Below are 22,050 nucleotides of genomic sequence, written 5' to 3' on the forward strand. Positions count from 1 at the left end.
AATCCATGTCCATTTCACAAAAATGGCCTCTGTAATCCTTTTAAAAATAATAACCTGTTCATTTCAGACCCTGCACAATGCTTCTCTTTGTCCCTTGTAAGTCTCTCAAATGTCTTATTTTAAAGGAATATATAGTACTCCCGGAAGACATTTTCCCATTTCTATTCTCTTCAACTCCTGTGAGCCCTTGTTCTGTGTGATAAGGCAATCTCCTTCGGGATCTGAGCTGTGTAGTTTCGCACCACGAGTGACAAGGACTCGACTTGAATAACTGCTGTGCGCAGGTTGTAATTATGTCAGCTGGAGTGTTGAACAAGGGGACTGATTAATGTGAGCCCCAGCCCAGGCACAGTCCCTATCAAAACCTTCGTGCAGGCCAGCAGTGGGGATGGGTTAAAGCAGAAAGACAAAACATGCTGTATCGTCCATGATAGATGAATTGCTCCAACAGTCTTCAGGCAGATGTTCCAGGACAGTATAATATACAATTACTCTGCCTTATCACCTTCCCAGGGACAATAAAGCTTCCTCCTTCTATAGCTCATGCGAGTGAAGGCAAAATTAGTTTTACTTTTACAACACTGACTCACTTATCATGTTGCCTTGATTGTGCTTTTACAGCTAAAGAAAACATATATTCCACTTTTAAACTAAGAAAAAAAGCCACCTTTTATAAAATGAGAGGATTCCTTTGAAACTATTTTGCATCACAGTCACACAATTCTTAAAGGCCTGATTCAGTCTGGTACTCTAAAGAACCTGCCTAACTTTAAACAACAGCACTATTTATGCTCTTAATATTATCCATGTGCTAAGGCACACTACTGAATCAGGTCAGAAAGGGTAGTTAGTGAAAAATTGGCAGGTTCTGGAGATGAAGTGCTTATGTGAATAAAATAGGTACTCAGATTATATTTATCCAAACAGCCATTCTAGGAACTCCAGTATGTAAAACAATTTGTAAGCATTAGTATCAATTTTACATCTCTGAGACCACAAGAGTTTACTACACAAATGATATACAAACCTACTCATTCTTTGAGGGGAAACACAAATGGGTAAGGAAATGGAAAAAAAAATGTAGGAAATTTAAAAAAAAAAAAATACACATATATTACACACACACACACACACACACACACATATGTATGTATGAATGCTTATATATGGGTATGCGTAAAATACAATTTTATTTATTATAAAAAGTTCTTAATCTATTCTTTGTTACCAGTTATATACAGAATTTGCTACTGCTGTGCTAGGAACTTGGAACTTTTGAAACGGTCCATATACTACCATGGTTAATTCCATTAAGGCTCACTGAATACTAATTTAATAAAATAACGTATGCCTTAAGCTCAAGAAAAGAACATGGTTCATAGTACCTTAATATACTTTTTTATTTACAGACTTGGTAGTTACTAATTAAGCAGCTCTGCTTTTGAACTAGTTCTGCTTACTTTTAAAGTCACTGCTGCCCTCAGCAATGCCTTTCTCCACTGCCCTGGCTTTGAGTACATCAATTAGCATGATCCAAAAGAAACACCAAAAATGTTTTTGGAATTGCTCATATTTGAAGGTGTTCAGTGTTTGTTTGTTTTTCTTTAAAAAAAAAAAAGAAAAATACCCCAAGCTCTATTTTTGTGAGCGCTTGAAGTCAACAGGATATTTGACACATGCACATGTACTGCCCATGCAGATTGGGGTTGCAATCCACCCATACATTTAGAATTTGTGAAATATGTTGGATTACTAGCCCTGCAGACCAAGGATGGTGTTTTAAAAGAAGACTAAGAGAACTACAGGTGCAGACAGAAGTGCAGCTCCCTGCAGTAACTGGGAATGCTTTGCAGGAACCCTTCTGAGTTGCAATGATCCCTCCCTGACGAAACATAAGTTCACTCTGGGTTCCAGGGAGGAGGGGGAATCTAGCTGCTGGCTGCAAGCCTGAAGACAGTTTCCCCAAGCAACAGCCCCTCCTCCATTAGAGGCTGCAAAGTTTTGAGAATGGGAAGGGTGAAAGGTAATGGAGGAAGCTCATTCTAGGGGTTCCCCACCACTGAAGTCAACGGGAGTTTTACCACAAACTTCAACGAGGCCAGGATTTCACCTTGTATCTTTATTTTGAATGTTGTAATGCCAGCTATACTAGCGCTGGGGAGTGCAAGGAGTTGACATTATAGACACTTTGCTTCAGTGGGAGCTCATTTTCTCAGAGAGCAGTAAAAGGAAAGTGTACAAGCTCATGTACTGGAAGAGGGAGCACAGGCTCAGAAACTGACCACTTCTCTTGCTACACTGACTTGTCAAAAGTAGATACTTCAGAGCAGGGGTGAGGGACATAAGGATTCTGCTGTTACTGTACTGCACTGGTATGGTAGGAAAAGAGAGAGCTCCAAACAAGAAATCAAGCCAGGAGCTCTTGGCTGGTGAGGATCAGCAAGAGCACAGCTGGAGAAGGCAAATATTTTCTTACCCTAGAGCAAAAAGAAATCAGTTTAACAAGCTATCCTTGTAACTGATTTACAAAAGCTGCCTTTGCTAGACAAAAGGATGTGGGCTCTTTCTTTTAATGAAAGCTTAGGTGGCAAACAAACCTTTGAGGTTTAAGACTTCAGAAACATGATGTGAAGACTTCAGAAACATGATGGATTACTTTTATGTTAAAATATTTACACTGAATTTTTCCAAAATTTGCTCCTTCTCAAACTAGCCCATTACCTGGATTGTATCCAGGATTAGTTGCTAAAAACAGACATGCAGTTTTAGATCAAGCAGATTTTACTATCTGGTGCTACTGAAAAATTAGAAAAAATGAAGAATTCATTCCCATATTTCATTGGTTATGAATAAATTTCTACTCCTTGCTTGATATTTTAAAATATACTTTGGCCTAAAAACTGCTCATTGCAAGATTTCAGAAAGAAATGTTTTGAGGTAAATGAATGTTGGGAGAAATTTAAAAAATACGGCTATAATATATAAACCGAACTGCATCCTCACTACACAGTAAGTAATTAGCTTGAAGATGGACAGGGAAAGAGTGTCATAACAGATATAGAGCTACAAATATTATATTTTAAGGGGTTCTGGTGATATCACAATAAACCACTAGAAGGATGTTCAAGTGCTTTATGATGTCACTAGAACACCATGATATATTTATAGGCTTATAACACAAGAAGTTTTATAGTATTATAAACTACACAGGTTTCTAGCCATGTATTTTTAAGTGATGTCACTGTTAAAATATAAAAAGATAGTACTGCTGAAGAGTATTAGAAGTGATGTTAAACACTATTTAAAAAAAGAAATATCTTCTGTTAGTGTACAGTGCAATAAAATAATACTTGAGACAAGCTGTTTTGTTATGTTTAGGAAGAAGGAAAAGAAAAAATAAGTGCTAGACTGTGACTTACCAATCTGCCTTGAGGAAGGGGTGGCATGTACTTTGCTATGGCTGGTACAGATGAGGGAACAAATTATGATTTTGAGGTTGTTTCTCAGATAACCGTACTCCAGGAAGGCAGCTGTCTGCTATTTATGGTATAAAAGGTAGCAACTTACTCCCCTCCCTTAATGCCAACTCAGCTGTTTCAGGGATATGTGGAGAAGGTTTAAAAAAAACAAAACAAAACAAAAAAAAACCCTTACCCCATCACCTTACATGGGAGAAGTAACAGTTGTGTGGAAGTTGCTACGCCCTCACTCTCACAAACACTCCTTCCCTTATAACAGGGTACAAGATGAAGTGGGGAGCTTGCCCACAAGTAACACATCCTTCTCTCATATGTACAGTAGCGAATACTGGTACCCACCCAAGCCTGCAGGCTGTTGATTTATGAACATATTCTGAATTCTGGTGACTACATTCATGGTTTGGCTCTCATGTTTTGTCAATGTTAACAGAAAACTTAAAAACAAAAACAAGGCTGTTTCAATCAGCTATTAGATTAAAGTATCATTAGAGCCCTGCTAAAGAACCTGATCTAAACAGATGTTGGGTGAGCTGGGTCCAACTAATGTGATGCCTTTTTTGGGCACGGGCTGGGCTCAGCACTGCCCCTGTGCAATTTAAAGTAAAGCACCAGGTTTTTGGGGGTTTTACATCTGAAAGCAGCCTAAGATTGTACATTCTTCTTAACTAGGATTGCTTCTGTGTTCTGTGTTTTTACAATATCTGCCAAAATGGGAAGCTGACAAACCCCGGTAATACAAATAATACATTATAAAACTGAACAGGACAGCCTGAGGACAATGGGAGGACAGAGCTTATACAAATATACCCCTTATTTCCTCCACATCACATTTCTCTACTTAGTGCCCCTTTACACATGCAGGTAAAGGTGCAATGGGATCTAATGTGCAATGCACACAGTAGCACCTCCTGCCATGCCACATCTTGTGGGGAATGCAGCCCCGCTGAGTCCCATCATCTGTGGGGCTTGCAGATGATGGGGCTGGTACAAGGGGAGCCCAGAATTGTGATCCCAGGCTCCCCCTGTACCAGCAGCAAGGAACAATGAAATCAACTACCATTGTGAGCCTTGTCAGCTGCAGGGCTGGCAGTTGACGGTGCACCACTGTGACTGGGAGGCCTTCAGTTGATTGGGTTCCTAGCCACAGGGGAGCACTTGGCCATACGTTCAATTAATGGTGTGATTAGAATGAGCTACAAAGTTATTCCACATTTTTTGTGGAATAACTTTGTAGATTATTGCTTGTTTTATTATCTCATTAATTGGTTGAAAGTGTAACTGGGTCACAGTTAATCATGTCTCAAGTGTAATATACAGAGGGGGCCTAAGAACCAACAATCTTTGAGATTAGGGCCACCCCAGCTCAGGACAGAGAAAGTCAGAAAGCCAGTATCAGTTACTTTCATCAAAGCAGATTACAGTTTCCTCAAAAACTACACAAAAAAGTGGCCATGAAAGAAAGATTTATCTTTTCTTTTTTTGGCCTAAAGCATTGGTGACACATAGGGGGTACATGTGCACCCCCTGAGCGTGGCAGTGCACCCCCTACGAAAAGGTGCTACTGACACTGTTGGCAGTCACCGCCCCCCCCGCCAACAGCACCAGCTGGAGCTCACTGGTTGCAGCCGCCATGCTCCCACTGCCAGTGCTGCCATGCCCCCACAGCTGCCGGGGACGAGTCGTTCATGGCCCTAAAGGCTGCTCATTGCTTGCAGCTACACAAAATACCAATAGGAATCACTTTTACATGAGAAAACATGGCCCAATGTGACAAGTCATTTGAGAATCTTATATCTCTTTCTAGTATAAGAGACACCAATTCCTGGTCCAGGCCTTTAGAGGTTACTGCATAGGAAAATAAGAATAACAAAAGATAAAGTCAACATTGTAGATTTAGCAATCAATACTCCTCATTCAACATTGCTAAACACTAGGGGCGTGCGAAGCTTTGGTTCCTGATTCAATTCAGCAGAGATTTGGCCCGATTTGGTGGCTGAATCTACAAATCTGAACTGAATCAGGAGATCCTTTAATCTCTCTGAATCAAATTGGTATCTTCCAAATCAATTCAGAGATATTCAGAAAGATTCAATGATTTGGATACAGATACAGCTTCATGTTTTTTCTACATACCTCAAGGTACCAGGCACCGCTTGTGAATGCTGCAATGGTGGGGTGGATGAAGCGTCTCACAGGAGCACAGGGGGGTCCCCAAACAATCTGCAGCAGACCTGGAAGTGGACCAGAAGCACTTCTGGGTCTGTCAGGGAACGCGCGAGGGGACCCCTCTGCCTCCACCCCCCCCAGGCTTGGCAACTGGTGCCTCCTGGGTTGGGGGAGCACCTGGGGTCCTCCTGCAGCTGACTACCATGTCAGGGGGACCCCCCTCAGCGGTGGACCTGGAAGGGTACTTCTGACCCACTTCTGGGTCTGCCGCCGAGCACACGGGGGGCTCCCCCACACTCCTGTGGGATGCTCCATCCACCCCATCATCGCAGCATTCACAAGCTGTGCCTGGTACCTCAAGGTATGTATAAAAAACTTTTAAAGCTGTGTCTGTGGCCAAATTGCTGATTCTCCAAATCAACATCGAATCTTCATATTTGGATTTGGCGTAAACCAATCAGGGACAGTGACACAAATCAACAAATTGAATCACTGTCCCCAGTTTGGGCCGAATCTGAATCGAATACAGCCCATTGTGCACACCCCTACTAGACACACACTACGACTAGCAACAGAAGTTATACATAAACCAGTTTCAGTGATCAGAAACTGGTTTAAATCTGTAACAGAACAGAAGTTTAGGGCACATAAACCAGTTTTAAAATGACCAAAACCAGTTTAAGATAAACCTGGTTGCATGTAATATCAGATTTAGGTCAAACCAGTTTATGAAATTCTGTCACAGATCTCTTCGTGGTTCAAGTATACTTGCCATCTCCCAGGATGCTTTGCAGCCCTGGGCTATGCTGCCTGCTCCAGTGGAGTAGGGACTGCCTTGCCCCTCTGCTCCTTAGCCTGTTTCTTGCCTTTGTTCATCAGTCCTGGCCAGGGTCTACACAGCATATGGTGGGAGGGAAAGCCTCTGTGGTGGAGGCTTCTCAGACCCTGGCAGCCCTTTTCTCTCCCCTGTCCTCCTTCCCAGCTGATTGATCCAGTGGCTGCCACAGGAGGGAAGGAGAAGCAGACCTCTGGGCTGGGTGCCTGCCCATGCAGACCAACACTGGGGAGCTCTAGGGTCACCCAGCCCTGGGCCGCCCTAACAAGCTGAAGGCAATTCTTCCCCTCTGCAACACCCTGCCCTAGCTGATACAAGTCTCATGGATAGTCCAGAGAATGCAAGGAAATTCCTCTGCTCCCTTGCATTAGTTCTGCCTCAGACTTGCAGCAGTTAAAGCAAAACCAGCTGCAGAGGAACAGGAGAATGTCCTTCTCCCTGGGCTGTCCCTAAGACTCCCATCAGCTAATGCAAGGGGCTGGGGATGGGAAGAAGTCCCTACAGCTCCCTGGGACTGTCCAAGGCTGGGGGATGCTGGGCTGGGGCAGGGGGAAGCCCCGCAAGGAGAGGACGCCATAGTGACTCTTTGCTGGGTTGCATGGGCAGGCATCTGGACTGGAAGACTTCTCCCTCCCTCCTGTGGCTGCCACTAAAGCAATTCGAAACTGCAAAGGCGAGGGTAGGGGGGATTGCCCTCAGCTCCCTAGGGCTGCTTGGGCTGGGGAACACCTCCTGAGGGGGAAGCTCTCCAAGGTGGGCCAGCACCCAGGTGGGACTTTTTAACTCCTTGTCAGGGGGACAGCAAGGGTTTAGAGACACTCGGCTGGGCTGGCAATGGCCAGCAGGCTCAGAGATGTGCTCTAGTGCCCCCCTGCCTACTTGCCTGGATTAGTGCAGGCCTGCCCCTGCCTTTTCCAATTGAAAACTGAATGTCAGTTCAATTGGTTATCAGTTCAACCTACACAGCTTAGAGGAAGCTGCCTAGATTGAACTGATTCAGCCTCAGGCTTTTTGACTGTCTGTACCTAGCCTACATGTTAAGGTTCTCATAATATCTGAAGTGCAAATTAAAGTGATGCTCTTGGATACTTTTGTATCAAAACTAAGGTTCTGGAATAAATGTGGGGTTCTTTGGAGTTTTTCTGCCTTTAAAAAAAAAAAAAAAGAATTCCAATGAAAAATAACTCTTTTAAAGTTTCTTGTTCAATAATGAAAGCCAACCAAAAATTAAAAGACCTAAAATAATGTTTCTCAACCTTTTTAGACTCAAGCTTTATAAAACTTTGTTAGACTTGAGACACCCCTTGAAAAATGCCAGCTCTTTGTTTTCTCTTGTTTTTTGACTATAGAAAAATAATACAGCAATTCTTCTTTTGCAAGGGACTCAGAAAAACCATAACAACAGATCAGAACATTTTGAATAATATAAAAACAGTGAATATCCAGTGAAAACCTTGAAAGGATCTCAAAGCACCCCTAAATGTCATGGCAACCTACTTGAGAAACATTGACCTAAAAAGTGACATAGACTACATTGATTTCATGGTCCAAGATGTAAAGTCTGATCAAATGCCCCAGTTCTGAGTAATAACCTTATTACTTGAATGGAATCTGTAGGCTCCATGATAAACAGGGGTTTACAGAAGTGCTCCACAGTTTTGTCAACACCTCTGTCGGTATCTAGCTGGGAGAAAAAATTATGTCCCTTCCCATCTGAATAGCTAAAGAATTGAAAGCCTCAAAGCCATCTTCAAGTAAATATGGTTATGGAAAGAGGATCCCAGAACTGGACAGAATAGCAATGAGTAGCTGCTTGAAATCTTCCAGAAAAAGTAATTTCTTTTTGGTATACAATGAGTCGCAGTGCTTCCAAAATAAGTATGCTCCCCAGGACCCTAAGTGGATCTGACTGACATGGTTCTTATTAATTGTACTTCTTTCCACCATTGAACAGTAGCCTTGAAAGTACAGAAACTGCCTGGATCTGTGAGCACTCAAGGTTTCCAGTCTCTCAGCTTTAAGACAGAAATCTTAGATAGAAGTCACCATCACTAAAGAAGCCCACTTTGCAGGTCTGTTCCAGGGCAACAGCCCCTTGAATTTCTGGTGTCTGGCTGGGCAGTCTGCATGACAGAGCTAGCCCTAGGCTGCAGATCTGAGAAACCCAATGCAGGACTTTCAATGTTCCTGAATCCACAGAGCCCAGATATCCAGACAGCTCTGAAAACCTGGTCTCTTTAGCAGCTTATCAGACAAGGTGATAGGAAGGACAACAAAAATACTTTCTGTGGGACCATAAGAAGTTTGCTAAAATCAGTGCGTTCCTGGAAAACATTCTGGTTTCTACAAAATGTCATTTTCTAATGAAATCATGTTTTGTGAGGATATTCCCAATCAGTTTTGCTGTACACTGACAGAAACCTTGCCCCATAAAAACTAAACAGAAAAACTCTGATAACTAGGTACTACTCTTCTTTTTGTTAGAGAGAAGAAACCCTTCCCCAGCACTTCTTTTCCTGTAGTCCTTTATCTTCCATGTTTATATATATATTTTTATTTTTAAGGGGTTAATATTCCCCTCCTTCTGTCTGGAACTGTTATTGAAGTCGTTTGTTTTCCCCTCTTGAGTCACACACACACAGGGCTTAAATCAAAAGTGACTTTCTGTGGTCTTTCAAAAAAATTAAATTTACAATTAAAAATATTCTACAGACTTGGCTCAGGCTACCTGGCACAGTCATCCCATTGAAGTAAATGATTCTATGTGCATTTGTACAAGGTGATAATGTGGTTCTGTAGAATAAAGTGTATGCGATCGTACAATTAAAGATCATAGTACAACTCACGTACACAAGGAAGCCAGGTTAAGATTGCACCAGAAATTTTAATTCTGGAATTTCTAAGCTTCTGACTGCATAACTTTGCAAATATAATAATGTTATCTAAATGCAGTTTTTGTGTAATAGATGTAATAGTCCAAATGGAAAAAAGCTGGTTTATACACAGTCAAACACACAAACTTTATTACATGATAATAGCTCTAGTGCCTGGAGAATAAGACATAATGCAACAGACTATTGTCAAAACTATTTTCTATTAATTTCATCTCTAAGGCTTGCTGTTCTACCATAATATATACAGTGATTGCTAACTACTACTCAAGGGACTGTCCACAGTAATTCCTTGTAGAATGACCATCCCCAAAGATAGGTTTGGTCCTTCTATAATGACTGGATTTGGGACTAAGGAATAATAAACTAAATAAACATGTTTATTTTGATTCTACTTTAAGAGTCAGTAAAAAAAAATGTATGGTCAATTTTTTTTCAAAATGGTGTTAATTAATCAATGATCCTAATTACCTATTTTCTGCTTCAATTATTTCAACAAATAACAGAGTTTACTTGTAGACATCAAACAAATTTTTAAAATAAATACTAATTTTCATGGAAATACAGAAAGATCCACAGAATATAGCAAGAGGTTTTGCTAAAACAATATTTTTAAGACCACAGCTTTATTACTCATTTTGAAAGTGGAATGACATTTATATTTACTTTTTATTAAATGAAAAGATTTCCAAATAGTTTACTGAAGTTTACTGATATAAAGAGCCTGAAAGGACTGTTTGTGCTACACTGAATATAAAGCAAGCCTGTATGCAACAGACGAAATATAACGATAATGATGTGTGGTGGATAGAAACAAATCTGAGTTGGAAGAAGATCAAATGTATAGTGTAAGTGGAAAACTACCTTAAAATCTTTCATTCCACTACATGGGACCAACTTGTTCCAATTTGGTGAATATCAAAACTTTGTTTTTTTGGACTGAGCAAAGATTCAAACGTACTTGAGAGCAATAGGGAGCAGACTGCAAAAGAAATATGAGTTCAGACCAGTGAGTATCAACCAGTGTGCTGTAGCACTCTGGGAGGTGATAAGATACTACTTTTAAGAGCCTTGAGCAATATTAGCACAGTTAAGTGTGCAAGAACCTATACATTCATAAAATAAAAGTCAGAGTGTCAAAAATATTCTGACGTGTTGCAGTCATTCTGAGTATTTTGCAACAGAAGAATTACTCTATTATTTGTTGTAGCTAAAAATAAAGTGAAATTAGCTTTTGAAACATGATACCACTAAATTCAGACATGTTGTGGAAGGGTACCTTGAGTATAAAAATGTTGAGAACCACTGGTTTAGAGATTAGTCCCATGGTTAGGTGGCACTGGGGAGTCAGCTTTGGGTAAATAATTCAGGGGCCTGGGAATGGCTGAGTGGGGAAAGCAGAGCACAGCAGACACAAGACAAAATGCTGGTAGGGATCTAACTACATAGGAATTTTTACAAGTTACATCTAAATTCTGCTCTTAGTGACACTGAAGTCAATGGGTTGTACCTGAGTAATTTAAGTAGATTCTGGACTTTAAATATAAATCCCAGCTCCTTAAGTCAGGTAACTGCATGAAAACCTCAGCTTTCATTAAAATTAAAAGCAAGATTCTAATTCTTGCAGTTTCAAAGAAAAAGCTGGAAACTAGGAAAAAAGCACAGAAAGAAAAAAAAATTAAGAATCCAGCATTCAGTAATTTTTAATACGCATGATGCTTAAGCCTAATTCATACTGAATGATGCAATTTGCTTATTCATTAAAACAAACGTGAAATTTGCATTAGTGTATATGAATGAATATAATGCAAGAATGTACTAGGGCTAGTCAGTAAAAATAAGGAAAAGAACTAAACTTGTCACAGTAGCTATACTAATATATATTGCATAAACACTTTCGACAGATAGAGCAACTTCATAAAGAAACACACAGTCCTCAATTCTATATTTACGTTTTAAGGGATAATCACATTTTCTAATCAGTACAGTTGCTTTTTCAACCCACTCACCGTAGTGACATTTGCCCCCGGCCAAGAAAACAGGGAGACTTTAGAGGGAAGGAATTAAGCTCCTTTGTAGGCTGCCACCAATGCAACTGGAGATTTGCCAGCAGAGTACGTCTCACAACCAATGCAGCTAGCCTGAGACCAACTGCATTATTTTTTTTAATGCTCTCAGATTTCACCAGATTCTAGACTCTAGAAAATACTTCTGAAGTGAAGTCTATCAGTTAGGCTGATCGGCAAGGCTATCAGCTAGTTTATTAGCAGTGGTCATGTCATCTTTCATGTTTTTTCCCCTCTAAGTCACCCACATAAAATATAAGGTTTAATTTAGGTAAGTAGAAAAAAAATCTTTATTAAGCATTAAAAATATATAATAAAAAAAAGGTTAACAATTATTGAATATGCTATCTATGCATTCATTAGAATGACTTACATGGTACCATGAGGCTATGGATTAAAATAAATGTGACCAAGCACTTCATCTAAATATTTATTAAACACTAATGGCAAAATAATGTTCTGAGATGCCGATGCCTGCCTGTGCCTGCACACACTAGCACAATTTGCCTCTAAAGCTTCCACTCTCATCTTCTGTTTATGGGCCTATTCCTGAAAGCTGCTGTGCGCCCTCAACATCTCCTGTTGACTTGAACAGGAGTTGAAGGCTCTCAGTACCTTGCTGAAGGCCAGAATTGGTCTATTATGAGCATGTCTTATTACCCTTAACTATAGCTCAATAACACAAAATATATGTCCTCTTTGTCCTACTCTGCTCTTCTGATATGGAAATATGCGGTTCTGTCTATTATGTATAATGTTGCCCATTTAAAGTCAACATCAACTTATGGATGCACTACGATATCATCCAAAGATATTTCTTACTGTAAGTATATGGAAATAGTATGGCTTCTGAAATATCACTCTGTACTAACAGTATGTAAATACTGAATTTTAATGAAAAACTCTATTTCATCATTTCATATTGGGGTCGCCCTTGCAAAGTTTGCATTTTGGCCTTAAGTAACTCGATACTGTTACCTCAGCAGTTACAATATTTCCTAGCTATTCTTGGTATAGCTAAGGGAATACTACAAATGCTGACGTAATCGTACCAAGACAATTGAAAGGTTATTAAAAACTGCTATAGCATATGTAAAGGGAAAACACTTACTTCGTACATTCTTATGACTTAGGTGCAATGACCTCAGGCAAATTATGAACTGGTCCTTATTTTGCAATCTATGAACATACACCATAAGTCAAAAAGAAATAGGAATTCCCTAGGGAAGCTGTCCAAAAAAGAAAAGTAGCCCCTGTGGAGTCACTCCCCTTAACTCAGGATGCTGTTGCTGCTGAAACTATGCAATGAATCCTTCTGCAGTTGGAATTTCAGATGCCATAATCCCTTGTAGAGTGTTGTCTAATTATTTTATTATGCATAATAAATGTAAAATATTTATTTTAGTTTACATAATTATATTAAAAATGCATACTATTTATCCTTAGTCTGGTAAGACATCCTTCATGAGTGATATATTTTAGGGAAAGGTGCATTTATGGAATTAATGCTGTTTTGCTGGCTTGGCTGTTTATTTTATAAAGCTTGTATAGTCTCTTATCTATTACCATAAAACATTATCAACCCTGTGGATGTTGCCTTCCATTTTTTCCCTGGGTACTCTGTGTAAATGAAGAGTGAATTGTAAACTGTGCAGTGGTGTTTCACAGGAGCAAGTGTCTTTCTCTTTAATTTAAGAACACTGGTGACTTATAGTAAGTTATTATACCTGTCCTGATATGTCATGGTCACAGTAAATTATGGAGATGTGTGGTTTACATATCACAAGTCTGATCTTCTGTTCATGTCCCCAAAACTCCAATGGATTTCACTGGGAGATTTTGGTGTGCTAGAAAAGCAGGCCTGGGCCTCATACAATCTTAAAACTTATTAACCTGTGTCTCTATTGCATTAAGATGTACATTCTTTGTATAGTGGGTATATACTGTTATTTGACTAATAAATAATGAAAGATATATGAAACAATAGCTTCTACTGGGGCTCAGGTTTACAATATGAAATCTGCTTGATGAAAATTAGGCTCCTACATGTACATTTAAATGCATGTGAAAGCAGCTTCCGAGCACCAAAAGATTTCGAGCACTTGCACGTCCCACTGATTTCACTGGGAATTAAAAGGAACTCAATACTTTTGTAAATCTGGTTATTAATACTTAGGTGCCTAAATATGAACCCTTACTTTAGGAACCAGGTTTAAAAACTCTGGCCTTGGAATATAATTTTCCCAGTTTTACTACTTAAAGCTCATAGACCTAGTCCAGTTTCAGCAAGTTATATACGACTTCTTACTTGTTACTGTGCCCATTATGAAATGCAAACAATATTTTTGTCAGTTGAACACCAATTTCATGCAATTTAAAAAGTTTAGCCACATAACACATCTCTCTTAAATGACATAGAAATCTAAGATAAGCATTGCATAAGTAATGGTGGAAGAGGGCCCTATGAGACCAATTCTGTACTATAAAATTGTGGTGAACATTAATTAAGAGTGAATAAATTTTTTTGTATGATGAAGTGCATTGATTTAATAATGGAGGGACATATTGTGATTTTAGATAGTAAATGGAGGGGAAAAGCATATATTTTTATATTTAAATAGAATGAAGTGTCATCGGCTAAATTAATAGGACAAAATTGAAATACATATATTTCACACACACCTATGTATATATAGATTTTCACAGATATGTATACACACACACACACACACACCCCCCAGCTGAAAATACCAATTGTACACTTTTATGAAAAAATCCATATGAGAATTGCTCATTTTTAAGGTTTTTCCTTCTTTCATAAATAATTATCATTACTGTTAGAACTTGAACACTATTGTCAGATATTGAAAATTAAAAGATCATTTCTTTGTCATTCAGGTACTGTAATTTATATGCAATAGATTTGGAGGAACAAAAGTAAATATCACAAGGTCAAAATGCAAATGACTAAAAATCTAAGATAGCATATTTGCACAATTTTTGAACTATAATCATAAACTTAGGTTATATAAACAAACCAATAGGATAAATATGATGAAATGTTACACTTGTTTTCTTCTGGAGACTACATGTTATATTAAGAATGATATAATTTGTGTGATAAAAGTCTGAAAGTAGTTAACATTCACTTGAGCAAACCACAGCCATTCAAGTCTTCGCCAGTTAAAAAAGGAATTTCCCTTGCTGACTGAGTTATAGAGAAGATTTTCTCCTTTCTGTTCTATGCAGCCAAAAACAATCTTTTTCCCTGGGTATCTTATAGTCTATTCCACTTTAGTTTTTGCTGCTAAGAGAAAAAGACAAGTGATATGTGCCTGTATAGTTAAAAAAAATATTCCACATTCTAATAACAACAGTTTCTAAATTCAGATTTGTTTCTTTTATTAGCATTTGTTCTTGCACTCCTAGTCAAGGTTAACTAGCCTTTCGTTCACTGGCAAGCATTCTTATATACTGAATAACAATGATATCATCCCAAAGCAGCAAAACTCTTTAAGTTTTGATTTCTAAGAGACACCTGAAAACTAATGAATTTAAAAATGATAAAATATCTTCTATTTAGACATAAATATCTTTTCATTCAAAAAATGTCCAAAACTACTATCTGGAATGCATGCAGGTAGTATTAAAACTGCAACACTATTCTATATTTCCACACACAAAGTGAAGAGAATCCAACCCATTGGAGATAGAATGATCATCATTAGACACTTTGCACTTGTTAAGAGTTACCACTCAACAATATCTAAGGAGTCCAGCAACCATTGAAGTACATGTTTGGGTGAGCTAACAATAGAATAGCAGGATATAATTACCTCAGTAAGAGTTTAACCGGCATACAAAAAGGTTGATATTTTTTACTACTGCAAAAAGTGTTTTCTAATGCCTACAAATAGTTAATGCCTTGATTTTTACGTCCCATGTATGAGACAGCTACAGCAGAATAGCGCATCCTGAGGCTTTGGTTTACTATTGAATCAGTGTGAAGAGCACCACCTGCTGAGTCACCAATACCATTTCCTGAAAAGAGAGGAGAATGGGGGAATTAAGAGGAGGGCAATATGTTAGCCACTTTAAAAGAGAGAGTGGAGAGGGAGTGGGAGAGAGAGAGACAGGGAGGAAGGGAGAGAGGCGGATGGAGTGTAGAAAACATAACTGCCAACAGGCTTGGCTAATATCCCAGGACTATGGAAGCTGGCAGGCAGATGTAAGGCTGCTGTGCTCTGAAGCACAGCGACCCCACTCCTGGCTCCCCAGCAGCCTTGCAGGGTGCCTCTCTCAACTGCAGCAACTCTAAATCTCTGCGTCTATGCCAGCCACCTCTCATGGCTCAGAAGGAACCTCCTGTTAGACTCGAGCAGCATAAGCTTCTACGTAAAGGAGTACACCCATCACAGGAACGAAGGGTAGGTCACCCTGGGTCCATGAGAGTGACTGAGACGTTACTGTCAATGGACAAAGCATTCCCAAATAAGAAGGGGGAATGGAGATGACCAGAGGGTATTTTGGATGAGACATTATTTTTCTTCCTTTGTTTCTTCTCTTAAAAAAGAAAAAGAAACTATAAAGATATTAGAATCCTAATAGAAGTATGAAGTGTCATGGGACTTCTACCTTATGCTGGAAATTGTCCTTGGGAAAAATTATGGCCAGCAGCTGTGCCTTGTTCACTGCACATATTATAAGATACAATTATTTCAAGTCTGCATGTTCTGTAGTGGGAAAAGAAAAAGGCAAATCTCTGTAAGGGCCATCTACCTTGTCTACTGTGGACTCTAGTGATACATTTTTACTACTGTTATCAGTAAGCAGCATTCCCATTTACTGGTGACTTCCAATGAATCCCTTCAGATAATCATAACCCTTCCCACATACCCTAACTAGATCTATTGACGTTATTCCTTTGAGTAGGGACCAATGTAAGGTCTGCTAGTCTATGTCCCTTGTCACAGACACTGGAAAGGGAGACTTTTCTCCCTTCATTGGGTGCTTTGCCATATTCATTCCGCCATCACCTCCTGCAATGCACGTGCTTTAACGTCAACATTCAGAGACACTGAATTAATCATAAAACCCTGCTTCACTCCTAACTGGATCCAAAGCCTAATGAAGTCAAGGGAAAGACATCTATCTGCTACTTCAAGGTGCTCTCATTTTACACCTTTTTAGGCTAGGGACAGAAATTACACATAAACCGATATAAGCGACCAGAAACCAGTTGAAATCTGTAAAGCAACAGAAGTTCAGCACACATAAACTGCTTTCAAAATTGCCAGAAACAGTTTACGATCAACCTGAATGGATGTAGTATCAGATTTAACTGATTTAGATTAAATCAGTTCTTTGAACTTTTGTCCCAGATCACTTCCAGGGTCACAGTCTCCCAAACATCCCAGGATGTTTTGCACCTCCTCCACACACCCCACCTCAAGGGTGGGTAGGGTAGCCTTGGCCCGAGCTGTCTGCTCCAGCTAACAGGGAAGCATGTTTTAGCACCCCCTGGCTTCTTGCCTGGGCCCCTGCAGGAATCAAAAGTGAATGTCTGTTTACTTGCTCAGAGAAGAAACTGTGCAATTCCCTAACAGGTCTGGAGTTTCCTTCCATTTATCACATCTAAAGTGTAAAAAAAATGTTTTAGTAGTGCCTAGCTTCAAGTTTGTATTTTTTGTCCTTTTAGTTGCAGACATTCCATTCAATATTAGTTTAAAATAAGGATCATGGTCAGCTCACCAAAGTAAAAATAAATTAATAAATAGACCCAGGAAATAATTAAGTATTATCAGCCGCAATTTATACACAGAATAAAGTTAATGTTACATGGCAGGGGGTCGGACTAGATGATCTACTCAGGTCCCTTCCGACCCTAGAAACTATGAAACTATTTTTGTAGCCATGATGGTCCAGGGTATATAAATAAATAAATTAATAAATAGTGTACTGGCATGCCTGCCTTCTCCCCCGCCACCCCCCGGCTTGGTATATGCATTTTAAGAATTTTTAATTACATACTGTTTTTCAAATGGACTACTGTTTTTTTTTTTTTTTAATTTTTGGAAGTTAATTCTCATAACGTCATATTGGAATGATTCTGCCTAGACTTTCCGGTGTGGCACATACAAAGCAGTACACAATACTGTGTACACAGCACGTAGTATTATGAACTATTATATGCTGAATATATTCCAGGTGGCATAAAAATGATCTATTGCACTGAATTTGAGAATTGCTATATGATCATTTAATACTGAATGTTATAATGAACATAAGGCATGAACATATAATCTTAACTTTCTATTTTCCTAGGCAATGATGTAGCCATGACACTGCCAAAATAAGATGGCTTTTGATGCATCTCATGAGACTCTGCCCATCATAATGCCCTCACTTAATATAGCAGGCTGGCAAGCAGAAGGAAAAACTGTAGCAGAAACCCCAAACTCAGCAATGCATTAACTAACTCCAGTTGCTTCCACTTCTATTAAGTGTTTGATGGGTACTGAGGCTGCTAAGCCTTTTGTAGGGACTTTTTCTTTCTTGCTGGAATAGCTGCAACTCAACCGAGAAAAATTTCAAAACTGCAGCTGATTTGAAAAGGCAATGCAGATAAGTATTCTCACCATGGAGAATTCTAACAGACACCAGAGCAGCTGTGAAACAAACACTCAGCATTAGCATTATACTGTTATCATTAAAAGGTTTCCCATCATTTGTTTTTTCTTTGTAAAGTAATACCTAAATTCTATGAGATTCAGATTTTAAATTTAACTCCTAATTTAATATGCAATTACTGCTGCACTGATGGTGTTTTAATGGCAATATATTTTTACTGGTGACTTCAAATTAACCTCATCAGAGTACCTTAACCCTTCTCTTGTCACATTATTGTTAATGTCTCATTACCTGTAGTCACACCAGGGACATCTGTAAGGTTTTTCTCCAGTATGGACACGCTTATGTCGTGTCAGATGTGACTGTGTTGTAGACGCAAAGTTACACTCATCACATTTGAATGGTTTCTCTCCTGGAAGATGATAAGAAAAGATTGGCATTATTAATTTTAATCAACAGACAAGGAAGGTAGGCCCAGACTTTTGGCAAATTCCCTGACTTAGACTTTTAGTCCATATGTATCACATGAGCAAACGCCAACTGCAGTTCCTAATACAATGAGCTTATCTTAATAATACAATGCTTCTATGCTAACTCTCATTATATTACCTACTTTAGCAGCAGGCTGCTTCTTTGTAGGGTATTGGAGCAGCCTGCCCAGAAGAGTGAGGGGTACACAAAACTATGCACAGATGCAAAGCACTTCTTCCTCTTTAATTGCAAGTGCGCTACTAAGCAGGGAGTTAATATAGTGCTTCTTTCTTATTACAGACTCATTAGTAATGTCCAGCAGGATAAAATGGGATAACTGGGGATGGGGAAACAGAGGAGACTTGGAAATAATTAAGTATCATCAGCCGCAATTTATAGACAGAATAAAGTTAATGTTACATGGCAGGGGGTCGGACTAGATGATCTACTCAGGTCCCTTCCGACCCTAGAAACTATGAAACTATTTTTGTAGCCATGATGGTCCAGGGTATATGATAAAAGCAGGATTTAGCTCGTAATGTCCTTTAATGGAACAACTCTATAGAAAAGTTAAGTCAATCAATGGTGGAGGCAGGGTCATGACCAGGACAACAATGCATGATGTTATTTTAGTTATCAGTCCTATTCTCAGTCCAGGTCAGCCTGGAGGAGTACAAGGAATGGAGTTATTCTCCTGTGAAGCTATCCTCCTCCTGTTCTCCCCTTCCTGCTAATCAGCTGACTAGTGGGATGGTAGAGGAATTCTCCTTCAGCTCTCAGGGACAGCTGCTGCTTTTCAGCAGCTGCCAACTACCACTTGACAGCCTGCTTCTTTCCCAGGCAGGGGAAAGGATAGGCTGTCAAAGGGCTTCCCTAACTGCCCCCTGGCTGGAGATCTTGCATTTTCTATACAGTCCAGGTCCCAGGTTATTTTTCTAATGGAAGAAATTTCTTCTGGTAGAAACGAACATCTGTACTCAGCCTCAGTCTTTTCAGTACCCAGCTAGTCACAGCCCCTCACCAAATACACCCAGTTCAGACTCCTGACCACCACCCTCCAACACATGTACTTAGTTTCCCTCTACTCTGTATGAGCCCCAGCCCTCTGCATGTGAAGCTTCTTTCCTCTGTGCATTTGAATCAAGCAGTTTCTCCCTCCACACTGCCTGAACTTATCAGGGGGATTACTAAGTGTACAGGAGAAACAGGCTCCCAATTTTCAGTTCATGTGCTTCAACTTAGATGCACTACAGCCCTCAATAGGCCACTCCTGCAATTTCTGGGTAAATCCTGCCCATCCTGGCCAGTACAGACAGAAACTTCAGGGAAGTTACATGATGAAATCTCTGAGGACCACATGGAAACTTCAGATTTCAAATGCTTATAATTTGATCAGATCTGGACAAATGTTCAGATGGACAGCAAAAGGCACTTCAGCAGAAGTCCACTACCTGCTAGCTATCAAGTGCCTGCTACACTATGAAGCAAGGGGTCACTGGAAACAGCTAAAGAAAAAGTTGCCAGGATTTTTCACATAGACAAAATGATATTTTTTCCTCATATACATTCTTTGAAAAAAAATGCACTGTTTTGGCTGAACTTCAAAAAAGAAAGAAAAAGACAGCTTGAGGCAGACACCTGCATCTAATGTTTCAGTAGAAAGCATTAAAGTTTTGCAGTTATAATCAAGTGAAACGGGGTATTATAATGGGAAGAATCAGGTACTACCTTACTGATAGGTGGTACTTCCATCTCGGCAATATTCCCCAAAAGAAAGGTTAGGTTAATCCTGAGGAGTCCATCAGAAGAAGTTGGCGTGTCAGAAAAAGCCTTAACCATAGGTTTCTTAGTCCTAAAAGGTCTGCTCAAAAGAGGAGCAATAGCAAGCAAACATTGGATTCATTGATAAGTAGACAGGGAAAGGAGAGGCAGCCTCTGAGAACTTCATCAAATATTGAAGCAACTGTTTCTAGTAGCTGTTGGAAAGAATTTCAGCAACTGTTTTTCATACCCTGTTGCTCATGACAAGGAGGAGTGAGAGGTTGGACACAATGAAGAAATTCTTGTAGAGGACAAATTGTGACTGTTGGCAAGTATACCCTTCCTGCCCTAAATGGGATTTTCCTGTTAGACACTCAGTCTCCTCTTCTCTGAAGCAACTGATTCTTCCAGGTGCTTGGCTGACAAGACTTTGTCCTGATTAAACTCTCTGGGATGCCACACACTCCCCAGCTACATTTGGATAACCTGTTCTTGAACTGAAAATTCCTATGCTATCTCCTGGTTTGCTCTGCCATATGCATTAAAGACAACAGGAATATGTGAAGCCCAAGTTGGATGCTGCAAATATTTTTATTGATAGTTACCTGATTGTTTGTTTATTTTCACACTTTTCATTTAATAGGCATCAGAGCCTTGCTAACCTGCATCTTGGGAAAATGGAAACATGCAAACCTGCACAGAAAGATTTTCAAATTTGCAGTTCACTGGAGCACATATTAGCAAAGTTCTGCTGTTCCACTGGGGCAGGCCAGTGAGGCTGACAGATTAGGCAGGTTCCACTCTAACGAGGAGAGTTTGGAAATTCCATCATGACCAAAAGAAAAATGATAATCCTCATCCACTGCATGAGGAAGTTTCTCCTTAGGAAATCCTTGTGGCTAACTGTTCCTGTCAAGAGGAGTATGTGTAAATTTCACCTGACAGAAAATACATCATGGCAGCACCACGCAACAACAGGTCAACTAAACGGTGGAAAATGACTGCCTGCCATTCTTAGGAGCTGTGATAAGGGTGGCAAATATTTACGTATGGAAAAGTAACCAAGCCAGTAGGAAAACATTCAGGTTTACTTGGTAAGCTCAGCTCTGAATGTCTCCAAACATTCCAGACAAAAGGAACATGCAGACAAGAAGGAAACCATGCCATGTACAAAGAAAAAGGACTACTGCTGCCACCCAAACTATTCCTCTCAATGAATACCTACCGCATGTGATTTAGCTTACTTTAGTACCAAGCAGAGGGCAGGGTAATCTACAAAGCTTATGCACCTCTGATTTAGTTAGTCTATAAGGTACACATTTACTCAGTTTTTTGCTTGACTTCAGACTAACACAGCTAACAACCTCCCTTTAATATCAAGCCACTATTAAAAGATCCAGAGAACAACACACAGAAGCCATATCAAGAACAAAGGGTCTTTTCAGAGACAGCTGCATGGACTGACTGATTCATAAGTAAAATAGTACAGCTTCAAAGCTCTAAGGTGAAAGGGCAATAAAATCTACATATCTGGAGGTCAAAATAATCATAAACGCTTCCCAGATTATTAAAAGAAAATTCTTCCTTCTCCCTTACCTCCAACCTTATTAACTAGAATCCCCAGGAATGCCCTACAGTTCATCAAACCTGGGCTCTAAAACAAAGGATGAAGCAAATTCCAGAGTCAAGGATCTGTCTTTGTTAGTGATCTCCAGTTTGACCCAAAATGCTACCAGCTCCAGCATCCTACC

General features: G+C 39.6%; 1 protein-coding gene across 1 annotated transcript in view; it reads right to left on the reverse strand.

Annotated features, from left to right (window-relative positions):
* ZNF407 (zinc finger protein 407) overlaps positions 1-22,050 on the reverse strand; it is a 465,343-nt gene that overhangs the window by 137,273 nt on the left and 306,020 nt on the right. Inside the window, 1 exon segment of the mRNA XM_019544964.1 lies at positions 18,359-18,479. Within this exon segment, the coding sequence (XP_019400509.1) occupies positions 18,359-18,479 (121 nt within the window).

The sequence above is a fragment of the Crocodylus porosus genome, unplaced genomic scaffold (genome assembly GCF_001723895.1).
Source record: "Crocodylus porosus isolate Cpor-Errol unplaced genomic scaffold, CroPor_comp1, whole genome shotgun sequence".
NCBI classification, from domain to species: Eukaryota; Metazoa; Chordata; order Crocodylia; family Crocodylidae; genus Crocodylus; species Crocodylus porosus.